Here is a 21343-nt window from a genome sequence, read left to right on the forward strand (position 1 = left end):
TCTCTTCTCCCAAAGGTGAAAGGGAAAAGGAAAGAAAACGACTTGTGGACTTCAACTCCCAGGATTCCCCAGCCATCATGGGTGTCTCAGCATGGCTGGCTGAGGAATTCTGGGAGTTAAAGTCCACAAGTCTTAAAATTGCCAAGTTTGGAGACCCCTGCTCTAGCTCATTCTTGTCAAATAACTAATTAAGGATGCTCCAAGTTCTGAAGGAGAAACCAGATCAGTAAATGTTCCCAAATCTTGTACATACCAATTGTACAAATTGGAATGAATGTTCACAAGGAAAGATTAAAATCTACCATTGGACTGAGGCAGGGGTGAAATGCTACCAGTTCGGACCAGTTCACCTGAACTGGTAGTAAAGATGCCAGTGGTTTATCCGAACCGGTAGTAAAAAAAATGCCTTGACTTTTTTTTCCTGATGATCAGTTGTGCCACATGATTTATATTAGCTAGAAAGCAGGATTTAACTAATCTAAATCCCATGGCACAGCGGATCCCCCCCCCCCCGCTGTTTGCTTACCCGCCTGGACGTCATTTTGACACTCTGTGCTACCAAACAGTAGCAAAGGTAAGTAAATTTCACCCCTGGACTGAGGGGAGTCATTTTGGTTAGGAGATACCATATCAGTATCCTTGGGAAAAGATTAATTGCCAGGGCTATTTGTATTATTTCTGCTACTAAATTTATTAAGGATTTTAGAAATAGGGCAGAGCGCCTTGGGGACAATTTGCCAAGATCCAGGTGAAATATGGAGCTAATTCTGAGCCAGCGGCAAAGGAAACAAGGCAAAAGCTAAGGCAGATGAAGTTCTGTTGCAAGGACACGATTACATCTATCTTTCTCTTTGAATTTGGTTAAGTAAGACATACAGGAAAGTAAATTCCATTGAACCCAATAAGTATGCAGTCATAATAAGCATGCTTGGTATTATAGTCAATTAGTCTCAGATATTTCACAGCTGCAATAAACATTCTGAATTTCAGTTAATGAAGACAAGACCAGTGTGTTGTTTACCAAAAAAATAAAAGTTAAAAATTAGAGAGAGAGAAGAAGAGAAATTCATCTGAGGAATGTGAATGTTACTCTAGACTGTTTAATTAAATTGAGTTTAGGCACAAGTTTTAAAGTTTTTCTGATCCTAAAAATCACTGACATTTGTATAAAAAAAGCTGATGCTTCAGAAAGAAGAGAATCTAGTACTGAAGCAAGAAAATTCAGAATCACTCTTCCTCACAATTTATTTTTGGAATTAGCTACATAACATTTACATGACAAAGTATATGTTTTCCTTCAAAGAAATAATTATTATTGAATGTAGTATGAGCCAATGTTAATTTGAATTATCTTTTTTGTTATTTCATTGTATTTTTGGAAAAAAATATAAGAGGTGGATAACACAATTGGATCAAATGCAAGTGATGAAATTTGACTGGATAAACAACAAATCTAAAAAAGCAAAAAATGGCAAAACATTTCATATCCATTTTCTGTTGAATGTTGAGTTGAAAATGCTTGGTTAACACAGTTGAAATCCTTAAATCCTTAAAAGAATCCTTTACACAATACATAAATCAGTCCAGTAAATTCTACATCAAATTCTAAAACCCAAATTTTAGATGTGGCACAATTCCCTATATAAGATTATAATCCAAGAATGATTCCCAATGAGAATTAAATTCTATGATGTGTCTATTTATTTTTTAAACAGAGAGTTATTCTAAACATTGAGGAAAGTCCCACAATTTAGTTATCTTGACTACCAAAAGGGGAATCAAAGAACTTATCCAATAAAAGATATTTAAAACCTTACAGCCATTAACCTATACAATTTAATTTGGTGCATTTTGAAGGGATATACAGTTTAGGGAAATTTAGTCAAGATATCTTAGGTTGCAACGGGATTACAATTTTCAAAATTTGTTGCATTCTACATTAAATTATTTTCCAATACTGTTTAATGATACAGCAGATATGGTTTATATTAACCATACCAAGGGTGGGAAACACTGTGATTAAAATGTATGGTCCAGTTTCTCATGTATACTTTTTTCCAGAAAGGGTACATCTTCTTTTCCATAGTAGGCAAAATCCTGATCCCAACTAGCATAATTAATTTACATGAACAATTTCCTTGAAAACCAACTTGTAATACTATAAAACCAGATGACTTTCGGAGGAAAAATACCCTGCTGATGTTAGCATGCTGGAAAAACTAACATTTCTCCCCATCTCACGACTGCCAAATTGCATTGTTGTCATACAATATATACAAAGTCATGCCTGTACTGAGACTTCAAGATGAGCCCAAACTGTGTTTTTTGCTTTCTTCTCCTCTCTTAGATGGAACTGCTGCAGATGCAGAACAAGGAACAGCCATGTCGAGTTTTCATAAGCAAGGAGTGAGACCACCAGAATGAAAAGAGAAAGCCAAAAGCCATATGACCAAAGTAAGCTTCAGAGGCAAAGCAAGTTCTCTCAAAGAGACTTGGTGTCAAAAAGAAGTTTCCATATAACCTGCAACACACCAGGATTACGGAACTAAAGACTGCAGGAATAAGATGTATAATTAAAATTGTCATTACCATTACTTGGGGAGGCCGTTGGCTTCTCACGTCTAGGCATAGTGACTGTATTTCACAAGAGTGGTTGAGCTGCTGCCTGCATTGGCAATGATCAGGATAAGTAGCTCAAGATAAAGTGTCTCGCATATCAACATAGTTTTGTCTGCCAGTGAAAGGGTCCTACTGCAATTTCATTCTCTGAAATTGAAGAAGGGACTAATTTCCCTGGTCATTCATTTTTCATGAAAGTTTAGTTTATCATTTAAGGGCAGCATAGAAGGGTCAAGAGAGTTGAAGGGTTTCTCTCACCTTGTTTCTTTCCCACTCCCCTCAGACAGAATGAGAATACTACTTCTGCTACGGTAGGAAAGTTTCTAGAAGTTGGCATGGAAAAATGTAGCAAATGATACGGCTAAGAATTCGCACAAGAAAGAATCAAAGGAACTCTGAAGGCATTTCCTCACTAGCATCTTATAGTGTCTTCTAGAGTTCTCCAGTCATTGTTGTGCCAAAATAAGAGCCCAGTAATTAGACAGGCTTCATATCACTTAAACAATAGCTGGATGATGCTGTAAAGACATTGTAAGTCACTAGTGGTACAAGAATGACCCAGAATAAGTTAGAACAGTTTTTCTCAAGCTGATTTCTCATGAGGAGGGGGGAACTCAATGTCATCACAGGGAAGCTTGAAGAAATATTATGATTTAAATATTAAGTCTTGATGGACTGTGGCCATGGTTCATGGCCACAAAAGCAGTGGTGAAATTCGATTTGTTTTTACTAACGGTCATGTGGGCATGGCTTGGTGGGCATGGTGTGGCTTGGTGGCCGTGGCTTGGTGGGCATGGCAGGGGAAGGATACCGCAAAATCTCCATTCCCACCCACAGGTGGTATTTGCCGGTTCTCCAAACTACTCAAAATTTTCACTACCGGTTCTCCGAACTACTCAAAATTTCCACTACGGGTTCTTCAGAACCTGTCAGAACGTGCTGGATTTCACCCCTGCACAAAAGACATTTAAAGAGGGTCCCAGGTAAAGTAAAGGTTGAGAGCTACTGAGCTAGAAGATCATTAGTTATAATGGTCTTTTTAATGGACTATATCTAGTCCAGCATAATGTCATAAATGCAGTACATAAAGATCAAAACAGGATTCCAGGCAGGGGTGGTATTCATTTACCTTCCCTAGTGGTTCACAAATGTAAGTGCATGCACCATGTCAGCACATGTGCTCAGCCTTCTGTGCATGCACTTTGACTAAAAAGTGCCTAAATGAGATGCCACAGAACCAGAGCGGGTGGATGGGGCCACCTGCGATTTCTGTTACTGGTTTGGGTGAACTGGTCCAAACTGGCAGAATACCACCTCTGATTCCAGGTTAGTGAAAGAGCAGATATTCTACATATATACAGAATGATTTAAAAAGAGCTATCGATGGAACTATTTTCCTAAAATCCAGTGATGTTATCTTAATTTGGTGCTCTCCAAAGGTACTGACATCGCAATCCAGAATTCCCAACTGGTAGCACATCTGTCGGGTTCTGAAAGGCTGCTTTGGGAATGCCACCAGACCAGGTAGGCAATATGGCAGAGATGCACAAATGTGTGGCTTCATTACAACTCTCAGATCTCTCAGCCATACTGGCAAAGCTGTTTAGAGTAATCTGCTACCAACATCTAGAGGATTACATATTCCCAATCCAGCAGTTTTCAGAGACAACAGCCTGACTCAATGTAAAACAGTTGACTGAGTTTCATTCCCCACAGAGAAGACTGGCAGTTTTGCATTCTTCCAGAGAGATTCAGAGCAAAGCCAGTGTATTCATGAAGCTGATCATGTTTAAACTGGGACAACACATTTAAGATTCCTAAGTAACCTAAACAAGCATATTGAAACAGCAAAAGAGCCAAGTAAAATCGAAATTTTATTTGATTCATTTTGATTTTGCCAAAATAAACCTTTCCCCACCACCACCACCACAGGAAATAAAAAAATAGCAAACGGTAATAAAGGCAGGATATAAAAATGAATAAATAAATAAATAGCAAAATTAAAAGATCAATCTATTAAGAAAAAATATATTATAAATGCAAACATCTTAAAAATTAAAATAGTATATATTAGCAAAACAAAAAACAAAAAAGCCTGTTTCTCTCCAAAGTAAAGCAAAATTCAATTTCCCTAGTATTTGATAGGAGGCAAAAATGCAGTGTCAATCATCTTTATTTCATGCTGATGCATATTTTTGATAGCTGACTTATAACTAAAATCTAAGTCCTATAGAAATGTACAGCATATTAATATCCAGTGACCGTCGCTTGTGGAGTACAAACAGTTCTAAGGTTATACTTGCTCAAACCTTCTTTCACCTCAAAGTAACCAAGACCACTTCTGGATTAGGCAAAAGAACATTAATTCCACTCTAGAAACAAGTTAGCAACAATTCTCTAAATTACAGAGTAGGTCCTGCAACCAGTTATACTATATCAGTGATGGCGAACCTTTTTGGCACCGAGTCCCCAAACCGGAATGCGCACACTGGAATGCCAGAAACCTGAAGACCAAGTGACTGGTGCGCATGTGCATGCCAGCCAGCTGATCTTTGGTTTTTGGTGCAACCATGCGCCCTGGCCAACTTGTCTTCAGGTTTTTGGCATCTATGCCAGACAGCTGGTCTTCGTGCGAGTCAGAGCGCCAGAAACTGAAAGACCAGCTAGCCAATGTGCATGTGTGTGCCAGCCAGTCTTCCAGTTTCAACACACGCATGTGCACCGGCCAGCTGATCGGTTTTCCGGTGCTCTGGCACAAACGAAGACCAGCTAGCCGGCCCTCACAAGCACACAGAAACTGGAAGACCAGCTGGCAACAGCGTGCATGCCTGCAGAGAGGGCTCTACATGCCACCTCTGGCACGCGTGCCATAAGTTCACCATCATGGTACCATACCATAAATGCTCAATTTATTTAGAGGATAAGGTTCTACCTTCCTGCCAGAATGTTCCTAGATGAAGTATAATAGCAGAAAACTAAAATGACAATTGACAGCCTGACAAAATATAGAATATAGAAAAGCATCTTTCTTTTCAAATTCAAAAGTGTGAGCCAGCTTAAAGCAGATCACACAGTCTTAACGTATCAATAGCAGCTGGGGAGAAGAAAGAAATTGCAGTTCAGTGGTCTAGACCAGTGGTCTCCAACCTTGGCAACTTTAAGACTTGTGGACTTCAACTCCCAGAGTTCCTCAGCCAACAAAGCTGGCAAAGGAACTCTGGAAGTTGAAGTCCACAAGTCTTAAAGTTGCCAAGGTTGGAGACCACTGGTCTAGACAACAGGCCACACTTTAATCCAACATTCAAAGGAAAGCAAAGATGATGCTAGATCAGTCCAGGGGAGAGAATTTGACACATATGGTGATGTTTACAAAATATTTCTGGCATCAGCCTATCTTTGGCAAGTGGGTTTTATTCAAGGACAGCCTTCAGTAAAGACCACAAGTGACAGATAGATAGGGTCATATGGAAAGAGGCAGTCTAGTATAGATCATCCTTGACTTACAATAGTTCATTTAGTGACTATTCGAAGCCACAAAGGCACTGAAAAAGTGACTTTGTATTTGTTTGTTTGTTTGTTTGTTTGTTGAATTTATATTGCTGCCTTTTTGCACATGGTGACTCAAGGCGGCTTACAGAATATAAAACATCATTTAAAACAATAAAACTAATAAAAAGGATCAAATAAATTAATATAGTATAATAAAATAAAATCACCTGCTACTCCCCACCCACCACTTACCCCGGCGACAGTAGATCACACAAGCCATTTAATGGGTACCATCCCACTCTGGGTCCCCCAGGCCCTCTGGCTGGCTTAGGTCTTCAGCACCTTCCAGAAGAATGTTAGAGTGGGGGCCATTCTAATCTCTGAAAGAATGATGTTCCAGACAGAGGGAGCCATCACAGAGAAGGCCCTTCTTCTGAGTCCCATCAGGTGTATCTCCCTCGGGGATGGGACCTGCAACATTCTTTGCCTCCCCGCTCTGATGAGTCAGATAGATGTGACCAGCAAGAGATGGTCCCTCAGATAACCTGGTCCCAAGCTTATGACCATTTTTCACATTTACGACTGTTGCAGCCATCCCCAAGGTCAAGTGATCAAAATTCAGATGCTTGGCAACTGTCCCAGTTTCATGTGATCCCCTTTGCGACCAACTGACAAGCAAAGTCAATGGAGAAGCCAGATTCACTTAATAACTGTGTTACTAACTTAACAAGTGTAGTGACTCATTTAACAACTGTGGCAAGAAAAGTCACAAAACGGGACAAAAATCACTTGACAAATGTTTCTCTTAGGAACAGAAATTTGGGCTCAATTGAGGTTGTAAATCAAGGACTACCCATAATAGGAATCAAAGAAGGTCTAGCTCTGATTTCCTCCTTCTAGGTTTGGAGAAGGGAAGATTGAGAAAGAGAGAGAAGAGCAAGCAAAAAATATTTTTTTTTTAATTAAATGTCATTTTCTGAACACATGTCTAGCAGGTGTTGCAGTTAGAACCAAGGCCAACAGGATAAAAAGATAAGGAAAACAGAACACACTGTCCTTTGACTATTAGTAATCATTAAGATAATAAGCAGACTCAGGAATTACCTTGACTTACCAAGGTTGAGCTCCAGCGTCAGTAGACGGTGCCTGAAATATGTTAATTAAAATTAAAGGAGTAATGATTAAAAAGAGAGGAGTAAGTGAACTGAAGATGCAGAGAGGTGTTTTTTTTTTACATTTCCCATGCATACGCAGTGTTAAAGAGCAGATGGTATGGCAAGATATTTTCATTTGTGGCTAAAAAATATTAACACAAATACAAACAAAAGGTACCGTATATATAAACGTCATTAAAACTAACAAAGAAAAAGACTAAACCAAATACACACTCCAGATACATCTAGACAGAAATTGCTACAGCTCATTTTTTAAATAATAAACTGAATCCTGACTACATGGAATCACATTGTCCAGTGTCTCCTTCAAACTGATAAAGAGTCAACTCAAACACCGAGCAGGGTCACATTTCATCAAACCAGGCTTTGATATATGATCCACAATTGTCTTTTTCAGAACACATAATGAACTTTTTGGCAACAGTCCCAGGCTTGCTGGACTGATTCTTCATAAATACCTAAATTCTAAATTTGTGGAATATAATTCAATAACTCACGGACATATTTAAATCATAATTTCATTCTAGGATCCAGTTTCAAGATAGTAAGAATATCCAGTCAATAAGCATCTACCAGGAGAGCCAATCAGGTATAGTGGTTAAAGTCAGTGGTGAAATTCAATTTTTTTTACTAGCGGTTCTGTGGGCATGGCTTGATGAGGGTGGCAGGGGGAAGGACATTTCAAAATCTCCACTCCTGCCCCACTCCTGGGGAAAGGTTATTGCAAAATTTCCATTCCCACCCCACTCTGGGGCCAACCAGAAGTGGTATTTGCAGGTTCTCCGAACTACTCAAAATTTCCGCTACCGGTTCCTCAGAACCTGTCAGAACCTGCTGAATTTCACCCCTGGTCAAAGTCCCACTTTAAGTACAATGCCAGCTGGGTGACTTTGGGTCAGTTCCTTTCCCTCAGCCCTAGTAAAGAGGCAATGACTAGCCACTTCTAAAACAGTTGCCCAAATATTGAAGGGACTATTCCAGGCAGTCACCAGGAGTCAACACTGAGTTGAAGGCACCAAACAACAACAACAACAAAAATAATCTGCCAAAAGACAAAACCAAAGTCTGTGCCTTCACATTCATTCTATTTCTAAAATAAGATCAACAACCAACATTTTTAGACATCCATTAAGGAGCCCACAATTTTGTAAAAAGTATTTTCTTAAAATAAATTAATCTGTCATTAAAACAGAATTGTTGGTTTAGTTCCTTTTTTAAAAAAGCTGTCTTTAATATGTTCAAAATCAGAATGGTTTCTTAGGCAACCAGCTTGTCTGGTCCAAACAGGAGCAGAACCAATGTTTTAATGGATCTGGTGTCATTCTACTATTTCTAATCTTTCAAAAATTGTAATAGTAGCTTTAAGAGTCAGTTGACTAAATATTTCCTTCAGTTCATACTTCCCAAGCCAAAACAAAATGTTACCCATCATTTAAAACTGATAGATTATTTTTAAAAAGGTCAGTTTTTCATAAGAACAGGATTCAAAGTTTAAATTCCTACCCAATTCTTGCCCAAATTTTAAATTCTTATTGCAATTGGGCCTTTCATGGTGATCATCAATATAATTTTAGTTCCAAAACAATGCAGAAGTTAATAGATAGGCTCAACTAATAACTAAAAATCAGGAAAAGTAAAACATGCATCTTATATGAAAAGCCCTTCATTTTTTACCATTTTAAAGGAAAAGCCTTGGAGATTTACCATTCCATAAACATTAATATCAGTAATTTGCCAATTTGTTAAAAGTATCTAATATAGATGTGCCTTTTAGAATACTCTTGGATTTTATGACATATTTTATGGCAGTCATGAAGCAAACATGGTAGTCATAAAGTAAGCACCATTGGCTTTTTTGAAAAAAACTGGAAGTAAATGCCAGTTTCCAGCAAAATTGTTACAAATTGCAGTCACATGATTGCAGGAAGCTGCAAATGGTCACCAATGCAGGTCAGTGTACAAAATATAATCATATCACTGCAACAATGGGAAATTGAAATCTGAGTCATACATATCTTTTTCTGGGTCTGGCAGAACTACCAATGGTCACTAAGTGATCAGTCATAAGTAGAGGACTATCTGTGTAAAGTCCTTGTTAAATTCTAGACATCTTTAATCTCTGTTTATATAGGTAGAATAATCTCATTAATCTCAAGAAGGACTAGAGTAATAAAATTTAATCAAAAAATACACTTAGATAGAAATATGTTTTGCTTCTGGTGCTTATTACAGAAATCTAATTAGTACCATTTCAAAGGTTTACTCTGTTTATTTATTTATTTATTATTTAGTTATTGTTTATTGTTTATAGATCAGATTTATTGTTTATAGATCAGATTTAGAAAGTCCCCATCTCCCTCATAAAGCAATTCTGGGCAGCATACAAATAGACATAAAAAATAAAAGCCATATATGGACATTATAAGAAGTAGTTTTAAAAAAAAGAATAAAACTTTTTTAGTTTACAATTCCAACAAGGAATGGCTGTTTTATATTTCTTAGAAAATATTGCTTTCTATTGCTGTAGTACTCTAAAGATCCTTCTCCCTTACTAATTTAGAAATAGCCACGTCATATAACAATAGTTATGAACTGTGCCATTCTTTTATTATAAAGGACTTCTGGAGTAGAACCATCCTTTCTCCACCCATGCTATAACAAGCCTCTCTTGTACTCTAATGTGGTCCTCTGTAAGGAATCATGGAAATGCAGAAATCCTTTAGCAATTCTGTTAACACTGAGTATTTTTGTAGTATCGCTTTCGCACACTTTGCTGATTCACTTCTTGTCTGTCTTAACTTCATGTCTAACCTCACAGATATTGACTACGTGAACTTGGAAAGAAATTTGGCAGCAGCCTGAAAACCAGGAAGTGGCACTAATTGCTGCTGTCTGTGGCCATGAAATAATCTTGCAATTCTATGCTCCATATCGTGACTCAGGGAAGGCGGGAGTTGCATCTCAACATTCTGGAAGAACAGAAAGTGATGGGTCATGCTCTGATCCGTATCTATTTGGGACACAGTCAGAGCTTCTATTTTGAACTCCAAGGCTCTTTCAGTTCCATTTGAAGTTGTCAACTGCAGAGAGACAGGGAGATGACCTTTGAGAAGGAATCCAGAAACTGTTAGGGTAACATCAGGTGCAGAAGAAGCATGTGCTAACTCCAGAGAGATGGGATAGTGTTGTTATTCCACCACGCATCCCCCTTCTCCAAGAGAGAGAGAGAAAGGAAGACATGGACAGACATGCAAGAATCTGTTATTATAGCCCTGTGATGGTGAACTTATGGCCCGCATGCCACAGATGGCAAGCAGAGCTCTCTCTATAGGCACGCAAGCCATTGCCCAGCTCAGCTCCACAGTGTATGCCTCCCACCGGCCAGCTGATATCCGGGTCTCTGCTGCACATACAGGAGACCCGTGCACATATGCAAAGGGGCAGGGGCGCATGCATGCGTGGGTTGGGGTGCATGTGCAGGGGGCAAGTGGCGAACGTGCAGGTGTTGGGGGAAGCACAGGGATGTGTGACATGTCCCCCCTGAGGCTGGTTTTTGGTCCCAGGAGGCTTCAGGGAGGCCTGCTCGGCCCAAAATGAGGCACCGGGGAGTCATGCACATGCGCTGGGGGACAGCAGAGCATGGGGGGATTATGCATACATGCTCAGGAGGCAGGCGCATTGCATTATGGGTGTGGGCAGGTGCTTGATTTTGGCACGCGAGGAGAAAAAGGTGAGCCATCACTGTTATAGTCTCTATCCATAAATTACAGGTAGTCCTTGATTTACAACCCTTTGTCTAGGGACCATTTGAAGTTATGACACTACAAACAAGTGATTTACGACCCTTTTTCACATTTATGACCATGGCAGCATTCCCATAGTCACGTTGATCAACATTTGGATGCTTGGCAACTTGTTCATATTTAATACAGTTGAAGTAACCTGGGATTATGTGATGTGATCTCCTTTTCTGACCTTCTGACCAGCAAAGTATGGGGAAGCCAAATCATTTTTAACAATCGTGTTACGAACTTACCAACTTGACAAGCGCAGTTGTTCACTTACAACCGTGGCAAGACAAATCGTAAAATGGGGCAAAACTCATTTAACATCTGTCTCGCTTAGCAACAAAAATTTGGGGCTTAATTGTGTTCATGAGTCAAGGGCTACCTGTACTTCCTGTGGAGCTGTTTCCCCACCTAATCTACCTTGAAGGACTGAGATTAACAGTATGTACATGATAGGGCTTTTTCATTATTATGTACTATTGTGTCCTGCTTTGATCAATTAGTCAAAATTGTTAAATAAGCATTGTGGAGAAGGGTGATTTATTAGACACCAAACTGTCCAACTTGGAAAAAATAATAATAATACTGTTCCCAGATATGAAGAGCACATGTGCTCTTGCTACACAATTCAGCGAGATCCCTGAACTTTAACCACTTCAAAACAAGGTTCTTCTAGTGAAAAACATCACCAATATCTCTCTGTGTCAAGGCAACTTTGGAACTGTCTCCTGTGTTTCCCTGAATTTTAGAGAAAGTGACCTTGTTTATATTTAATTTGTCAGAGATCAGATTTCAGCCAGTGCTTCTCAAATGTGCTTCTGGCATCTTACCTTAAAAACAAAACCAATCAAATGCATACTTATGCTGGGCTATGACAAAAAGCTATTTGCAGCTGATCTAAAACGCCAGTGTGGCTCTACAGTGTTTATTTAATGTTCCTGCCTATTAAAAAGAATTCTAAAAAAAACCCTTGAGGAGAATCCATCTGGGCCATAAGGTAGTTAAGTTGGAGATTATGATCAGCATTCTTAAAGCGAGAGTCTCTTCTGTCACTGTCTGGACAGCTTTCAATAAGTAAGAAGGCCAACATCTCCAGTTACTTCTTTCTGATGTATGGGAAGAATGGATGACACTGAAAGGTGTCTGAAAGACATAAGAGCCAATCATTACATTAAGCTGAGACAAGTGGAATAAAACCTGCCATCACAAAGCCACCACAAATAGAATCAAATAATAGAATAATTTGTGGCAGCATGCAGTTGACCTGCCTGAATTCAAAAGCTACACAGGTCAGGTGTCATTAGTACTTCCGAGAATTTGAAAGTCACAGGTCAGATTGAAAATTGCCACCTGTTTTCTTCCTCATTCCGAGAACTTCAAAGTTTTACGCAGGTGTGTCTGACCCATGACTCACTGGCTGCATGTGGCCCTGGATAGCTAGTAATACAGCCCTACAAGGTCATAAATTTTAATATTATTATATGATGTATAATACCATGTTTCCCAAAAAATAAGACAGGGTCTTATTTTATTTTGACCCTCGAAATAAGCACCTGGCCTTATTTTCAGGGAGGTCTTATTATTTTTGAGGGCAGAAGGCTGCTGCTGCTGCGTTGCAATTTTTTCAGGGAGGGCTTATTTTCAGGGGAGGACTTATTTTAGCGCATGCACTCAAAAGCCCAATTGGGATTATCCAGAGAGGTCTTATTTTCAGGGAAACAGAGTATGTATGTATGTATGTATGTATGTATGTATGTATGTATGTATGTATGTACACCCATGATTTAGAGTACATCTATAATAAATGAAAGCCAATATTTTTCTTTGGGGTGGGTGGAAATGACTGCAATTTTGCCCAGTGAAGAACAATGTTCCATTTATGTTATACTAGGTCTAACTCAGCAAACTGGAAATTAATCAAGAGCTAAGCCCACCTTCTTGATGACCCATGATGGGGTTAGAAAGCACAGACTAGATTTTACTAGTTCTCCCTTCATATAAATGAGATAGGCAGGGAGGATTTGGGAGGAAACAGAAGTGGACTGCTCAGCATATCTTAAGAATCCCATCAGGAGTATCGTATCAATGGAGGGAAGGTCAAAGAAATTAAGATAGTGGACAAAACTGTGCAATCAAACCTGCAATCCTTGTACATGGGTAGTGGTGGCACCTGCATGTGCAGAAGCGTCGCCTATGCGCATGCGAGAGACAGAGAGAACATGAGCAAACCTGCAGTAAAACCAGTACAAAACCACCACTGGTAAGAGGGATGTCAAACTGGCAGCCTGTGGGCCGGATGTGTCATGCGCAGACCACACCCTCTCCAGTTCCCCGAATGGGAAAAACATTGTGAAACATCATATGATGGCAACATGACATGGTGAGTTTGACACCCATGTTCTATAGGAAGGGAGCCACCATGAAGAAGACCCTTCTTCTTGGTGTTGCCAGATGAACTTCCTTAGGACAGGGGACCTGTAACATTTCCTGTCTCCCTGCTCTGTTGAGAATTAGTATTATTAATGTACATAAAAAGGAGAAAAGCTTCAATCACATGGCCATAACTGCCATCCTGACTTCTTTATAGCTCACCCCTGAGAACTGCAGTGCCATACCAAAATTAGGGTTTGCCACAGTTTATCTTTAACCCCTTACCTTAAGGAATACTAATGTACTTGCTTTTAAGATACCTTCAGGGCTAGAAACTGCCTGTATGTTACGACACTTAATCTAACTTTCTTGGCTTTGATTTTGGCATGAATGAAAAGGTGGAAACTTTGGGCCCCGAGTCAGAACTTTTTAATTGAAAGGAATTGTCAAAGGTTGTCGGGTATACTTTAGCGCAGGGGTAAGCAACTATGGTCCCTTTACAACCTGTGGACTTTTAACTCTCAGAATTCCTGAGCCAACATGTCAGGTCAAAAATGGGCCATAATTGCCCACCCCTGCTTTAGTGAGTCCCCTTATTAAAGTCAATTGTCATTGTCTCTGCATGCCAGTCCCCATCACGTGACCAGCTCAGTTTCCAAGGAGCCAAGGGTGGCCTTCCCACATTCCTAATTAAAAATCAATTTGTTATGAGTACTCTATTAAAACTGACCCATTCTGGTTGCCCCTCCAGAGAAGTCAGACGCTGAAGCATGGAGAAACTGAAAGGGCATTGAGTAAAATCACACTGTGCTTTTCTCTGATTTGTGCGAGGGAGTTGGGCCTTTTTTGCATAAGAAACGTTGACATTTTACAAGGGGAGGGGTCAACCCTTTTTCCTGTGAATTGGAATGTAATCGTGCATCCCTACTTTTGTTGTTTTACTGTAGTTTTTCCTCAGATGATTTGTTTCTATGTCCTAGGGATGAAACTAGGAGAAACATCTCCTCTCATTGGTATACCCTGTTTAGGCCTTCTTTTCTGTGGGAAAAGAAGACAAATTCCGCTTTTTGCTCTGGCTTCCTCATGGCATTCCTTTGGCATCCATATTCTTCTTCATTGCTAAATCAGAACAACTTTGGCTCAAAATTTCATTTTCCCTGTACTCTTATTTGCATCAGAGGGTTCAGCTGGAAAAAAAAAGATAGAGAAATGGTAGGGAACAAAACATGTGGGCAGTATTGGTATACACCCTTTTCATAGCTGAATTAAAAAGATCTAAATTTCCATTGCAAGTTAAATGAGGTTTTCCTGAAAGACATTTGCACTGCTTGTCTATTTAAGAGCAGCTTGTCTGCTTATTCATATTTATATTGTTTCTAATTCTCCATCATTCTGGACAGCTTATAATTAAGGGTTTTTAAAAATCACAAAGAAGGAAACACAAAAGGCTCCCCACACAAGATACAACCAAAAAGAAATCACCTATTCAATCCATAGATCCTGCTTCTCTTTCATAATCAGAATAATCTTTAATAGTTTCTCAGACATAGTTACAGGTAGTCCTTGCATACTGATGGTAATTTGGGCCTAGGAATTGTGTTGCTAAGTGATGAGGTCGTAAAATTCAACATCACCGGATAGCACTGACTTACAGTGGCAATTCCAGTTGCCATTTTTAGGCAAACCTGCAGTGTCCCATGGTCACACAATCACCGCTTGTGACCTCCTGCCGGTGTCTCCATTGGCTTTGCTTGACAAAAGCTAGCAATGAAGACTGTAAATGGCAATCATGTGGCGTGGGACATCATAATCGTTAGCCAATTGTTTAGCATTCAAATAGTGATAATGTGACTTTGGGAATGCTGCAATGTCTGTAACTACAAGGACCCATAATATGTGCCCTCTGCAAAAAGGTGCTTCTTCAACTGGACTTTCTTTGTTTTTCCTTGAAGACATTTCACTTCTCATCCAAGAAGCTTCTTCAGTTCTAACTGAATGGTGACAAGTGTAAGGAATTCATATTCCTTGAGGTCATCTGTCTTTACGACTCTCTGAGAGTCATTGAGGCCACTTAGAAGTTTATCTGTACTCTCGGAGTCACCTAAATAATGCAAATAGATGTGGAATGTTCTTGGAACTGCTGAAAGGACTGTGTTGTAAACAGGAGATAGATGGGTATCGTATCTTTCCCCCTCTGTTGAAAGAAGCCTGTTGAAAGAAGAAAACAACACACAGTCCAGTTGCCTCTTGAAAAAGCACCTTTGGGACAACCATGACCTGGATGCCTGAGAATCTCTACAGACACATAGGTGCCTCTCATTCAGTACTGTTGTAACTTCAGTCACTAAATAAGTAACTGTTAAATGAGGATTACCTGTATTCCAGAAGGCATGCTTCCTGGACCCCACAAAAGGCCAGTATCTAATCAGTGGGACCTAGAGTGTGCCCACTCTACCTGATCCTTCATATAGGGAATATGTGAAGAAAGCAATGGATATCTTTTCTGCCAGTAATTCATCAGACTGCAAGGTTCATAGTCAAGATATATGATAATATTCATGAGACAAAGCCTTATCAACTGCAGTGGTCCCTATTTTTCTACTTGCATTTTTACATGCTTTCAAAGTGCTAGGTTGGCGGAAGCTGGGAAAAGTAACGGGAGCTCACTCCATTACGCGGTGCTAGGGATTCAAACCGCCGAACTGCCGAGATTTTGTTTATTTTTAATATTAAATATTAAACAGATGGCGACAGATTATTCATTTAACATGCAGATTAAAAGGGTGAGACACTTTTAATTGCACACACATACCGTACATATACTGTATTTTTCGGAGCATCAGACGTACCTTTTTCCCCTCAAAAAAAGGGCTGAAAATCTGGGTGCATCTTATACACTAAATACAGCATTTTTTTGCCTCCCGAAACCCCGCCCTTTCACCAAAAGGGCCATGCAGAGCCTATAGAAGGCTTTCAGAGAGCTCCTGGGGGCTGGGGAGGGCAGAAATGAGTGAAAAATGGGCCTTTTTTTGCTCACTTTTGCCCCTCCAGCCCCCAGGAGCACTCTATAAGCCTCTAAAGGCTATGCATGCAATTTTTTTGACAAAAAAATGGGGCCGTTTTTGTTCGTTTGGGGGGGGGCATCCCCCAGGAGCACTCTGCAAGCCCCTAAAAGCTATTCATCCCTTTTGGGGGGGGAAACATGCCCATTTTTGTGAAAAACGGGGCATTTTTTGGACGGTTTGCAGAGTGCGAAACCTTTTTTAAAAAAAATTGCCTCTTCAAAACCTGGGTGCGTCTTATACGGTACATATATATAGAGAAAGAGACAGATATATATGTGTGTGTTTGTGTGTATACATACACACAGACATACACATTGTTTTGACTTTTTTTCAATTTAAAAGTATCTCACCTGCATGATAAATGGATTATCTGTTGCCATCTATTTAATATTTAACATTAAAAATAAACAAAATCTCAGTTGTAAAGTTTCTAAAACTTTGAAAGCACTTGCTTCTCGCTTGAAGAAAACGCTTAGGGAGAAGAGAAGAGGTGCCATTAATACACTTTTACTGTATAATCCTTCTGCAAGGTTTATGAGAGGTGAAGGGGTGGTTCCTATGAGCGCTATGAAAAAATGGTGGGAACTCTATTCATGCAACATGACACTCATCCAAGGAGAAGGCAACTCTAAAGTGTTTACACACACTGACTCACAACTGTCTCTCCGGTTTTGCAATAAATATAGCCCAGGGCTGAGGTGCACATGACTGACTGCGTGGCAGCGAATCCAGGAACAAGCTCTCCTTTTCTAAAAAGCCGTGAATCAAAGGAGATTGCCTAATGAAGGTAGCAATTAGGAACAGCCAGATTTGCAGCAGAGAGAGGGGGGGAGTAAAGGAAGCAACCGGGTAGTGGTTGATACTCCTATTTCTCAACCACCTTGGCCAACTGTTTCCAAATGCACCTGCCCCTGGGGCTTCCTAAAACTCCTCCTCTCTGATTTAAAAACAGCAAGAGGAACGACCTTAGCTGACCTGCTGGGACTACTTTTTTTTAACTTATTTGCTTTTCTGATGTGTCAATATTCCCTCCCTAATTACAACCTCACCTTTCCCTCCACGCAACACTAGGAACTGCAAAACAGTTGTACATTGCAGACAAACGCCATCAGATCTTCCCAGAGAAAGATGAAGCAAGGGAGGGGGTCCTTGGTGCTCTCTGAGCTTGGTGGTTTTCTTGCAGATGTTTCATTACCCAAACTAGGTAACATCATCAGTGCTAGTAGGGAGTGGGGTTTTCTCTCGATTTACCTATCCCAGTGGCTTGCACTCAAAGTGAAGCAGTCGTTCACATAAAGGTAAAGGTCCCCCTCACACATATGTGTTAGCCATTCCTGACTCTAGGGGGCGGCGCTCATCTCCGTTTCAAAGCCGGAGAGCCAGCACTGTCCGAAGTTGTCTCCGTGGTCATGTGGCCAGCATGACTAAACACCGATGGAGCACAAAATGCTGTTACCTTTCCACCAAAGATAGTTCCTATTTTTCTACTTGCATTTTTACATGCTTTGGAACTGCTAGATTGGCAGAAACCTACCAGTTCAAGTAACAGGACAAGTAACAGGAGCTCACTCTGTTATTCGGCGCTAGGGATTCAAACCACCAAACTGCCAACCTTTCTGATCGACAAGCTCAGCATCTTAGCCACTGACGCCACTGAGCCACCAGTCTTTCAAATAGAGTTGCTTAAAGCCTGCTTCCCAGAAACACCTGGTGTTATAGATCCTTCTTTGGGCCAAGGAACAATCAAATTCAATATGCCTACAGATGATCAGAAATAAGTTTAGAATATTCAAATAAGCGTCGGTTTCACAGAGAAGAGTCTTTTACATCATCAGTTCAGATAGGCACACCCCTTCCTGGAAGGATATCATAAAGCCAAATGTTGATAAGTTGTTTTCATGACTCACTTAAGCTTCTGTCTCAATCTGAGGCACACCTTTCATAATATACTTGTCAATGAATATGCCGTGAAACAAGAAACTACAACAGGAATCCCTGAAAACAAAGCCCAAAAGTCTATAATGCTTAAAACAATTGGGCTTAAAATTGGCATTTCTTTTCACAAAACAAATCTATCAAACCTTTCTGGGGGAAGGAATATATCTGTATGTTAGATGCAAGCTTCAAGGCCATTTGCCCCAGAAGCTAATACAATTTTAACATGACAAAGTTGAAGCAGGACAGATATTAAGTTGACAAACAAATTCTTGCTCAATGAAGAGTGGGAAAATATAGGAAGTCCTTGACTTACAACAGTTTGTTTAGTGACTGTTCAAAGTTACAACGGCACTGAAAAAAGCAACTTATTAACATTTTTCACACTTATGACAGTTGCAACATCTCCATGGCCACTTGATCAAAATTCAGATGCTGAGCAACTGACTCATATTTATGACAGTTGCAGTGTCCTGGGGTCATGTGATTAACTTTTGTGACCTTCTGGTAAGCAAAGTCAATAGGAGCCAGATTCAATGAACAACTGTATTAGTAACTTTACAACTGTAGTGATTGACTTAACAACTCTGGCAAGAAAGGTCATAAAATGGGGCAAAATTCACTTAACAAATGTCTCACTTAAGCAACAGAAATTTTGGGTTCCATTGTGGTCTTTTGAACTTTGTTCAAAAGTTTTCCCAAACTAACTGAAAAATCGACACCACTATATGCAGCTGCTGGCCCTTGGTTTATTAAACTACTTTGTTCTAGTTTTAAACAACAGGAAGCCCACTGTTAAGCAATTATTAAGCTGTAATAATATTAGTAATTATAACAATTATAACTTGCAATCAAAGTTTGGCCTAAAATATACATATATTGGCATAGCACAGTCCATAAAAATTTCACTATCTCTATTGAAGCTGCCCAGATCAGGAGACAGGCTTACTGGAAAACTAGAACCAAGCTTTATTGAGATAGATTATATTAACAGAATCTTTCAAGTCTGTTTTTCTTCCCTTCCCTCTACACCTTGGTGAATCAGGAGGAGCCAGTTTGAATCTCTTCCTAAAATCTCTTCCTTCCCCCGACTTAAGGAATGCTTCTGCCATTTTGTAACAGCTTCTGAATATCCTCCCCAAGACCATCTTCAAGATTCTCTCTACCAATCTTGACCCAAGCTTTCCTCCTGTATGCAAAGAAAAACCTAGGTCAGAGTCATGAACTACAGATTCACCCCTTCCCTCCCCAGTTAACTATTCCGCAAGATCACTAGACAAATCCTGCATTGCAGAGACAAAAGACACAGCCATGACTCCTCTTTCCTTTCATCCTACCTGGCAAGTCTTGCATTCCAGAAGTAGATGGAATTGGGGGCCCTTTCTTCCACCCAGGCTGTACCCTTGTCTGCTCTTGGGAACCCATCATGCTGGGAAACATAGACTCATCTTCTGTAAAGAGTTAGGAAGATGGCATTGATGGAGATAATCCAGGTTCATTGCCAAGGCAATAAGTGGTCAAACATTTCTGAATCCAGAATGTCCAGATGTTTGGAAGTAGGTCAGATAGACACCTCCCTAATTCAATGTATTATAAGAAGCGAAGAGGAAGTATAACATAATCAGACTTGTAAGATTCTGAGTTTTTTAAATAAAAGATTATTATTATTATTGTTGTTGTTGTTGTTGTTATTTAATACATATAACATACGTATGTACAAAGTGTTGTCCAAGTTTTTCACTTTTACATCTTCTTTTGTACATAGTCCATTTTACATCATAATTCTATTTCCAATTTCAGCTCTATTCTCTTTACATATTTTACATTTTAAACTTATTTTCTTCTTATTACGTAAACAATATCACTAATTGTCCCTTCAAAGTTATATCCAATTATCATTTCATGATTCCTCTTTTCATATACTTTACCCCAATGAAACCATCTAGTTATTTTTTTTTTATTTTTAGTTCCTTTTTCTTCAATTCTTGTTCTTTAATTAAGCCCTCTTTTACTCTCTTCTCTTCTCTTTCCTGGTCTGAGTGTTCCATCTAAATTTCTAGCTTATCCTAGCCATCTAAGATTCTGTTATTACAACCAGTCTTTTTTTTTAAAAGGTAGTTTCAGCCTTACTATGGAGAAGATTTATTGGTCTCCCCTACCTAATGGGGCTGACATCTTAATCTTGGAACCACAGTCAACTTGTAGCAGATCACTTACATGGAATTTGCCTCAAAATTGCAGAATTGTTGTACATGGGATGGAGTGTGGAAATCTGTTACATTTTCCCATGATTTCTCTAGTGCTATATGGCCTTTTCCAGTGACTCAGATAAGCCAGTAATTTCTCTTTAAGACTAGAATCCAAAACAGTTTCCAGGCTGTATTCTTCTTCTCCAACCAGCAGGGGGCAAGGGGGAGCTGTTTTAAAGCCTATGTTGGGTTGGCAGGGGGGGGGGGTGTCCTCCACACAAGTAGTGATTGATGGGAAACAGGATGAAACTTCATTGGTGCAGGCAGCTGCAGATGAAAGGCCACTGAATTTATTTGCTCAACCACTGGAATGGTGCTTACTGCAATGAACTTTGAGTCCAGCTATTTAGAGGATTAGTGAGAAGTCCAAAACTTTGTTGAAAGTCTACGGAGATTCTTTGTTGGAGGTTCTGCAATATTGGCCACACTCTTGCAGTCCCTTGTATACAGCTTTTTGCCAAAACTTTTAGAGGTGCTGACTAGTCTGCCTCTCCTGCAGGAAATCTCAGGCATAAGAAACTGCAGATTCAGGAGTTCTAGATGGCAAAATGTGGGAGGAGAAACCATGTTGCCTAAAAAGGAGACATGCCGATGAGTTGCGGTAGGCAAATTTTGCATGAGGCAACAGTTCAGTCCAATGTCTTGTTAATAAT

The 21343-nt window shown here is 39.7% G+C and overlaps 1 protein-coding gene across 1 annotated transcript in view; it reads right to left on the reverse strand.

The window, feature by feature from the left end:
* Positions 1-20720, reverse strand: part of TMC1 (transmembrane channel like 1) — a 78771-nt gene extending 58051 nt beyond the window's left edge. The window contains exons 1-2 of the mRNA XM_087717003.1: positions 20659-20720; positions 19779-19892 (exon numbers count right to left, since the gene is read on the reverse strand). Of these exons, the coding sequence (XP_087573129.1) occupies positions 19779-19881 (103 nt within the window). The 5' untranslated portion in view covers positions 19882-19892; positions 20659-20720. The remainder of the gene's footprint in view (positions 1-19778; positions 19893-20658) is intronic.
* Positions 20721-21343: the final 623 nt, after the last annotated feature.

This window comes from Thamnophis sirtalis, unplaced genomic scaffold (assembly GCF_051295495.1).
Source record: "Thamnophis sirtalis isolate CommonGarterSnake01/CBP01778 unplaced genomic scaffold, rThaSir2_p1.2 scaffold_5, whole genome shotgun sequence".
Lineage (NCBI taxonomy): Eukaryota > Metazoa > Chordata > Lepidosauria > Squamata > Natricidae > Thamnophis > Thamnophis sirtalis.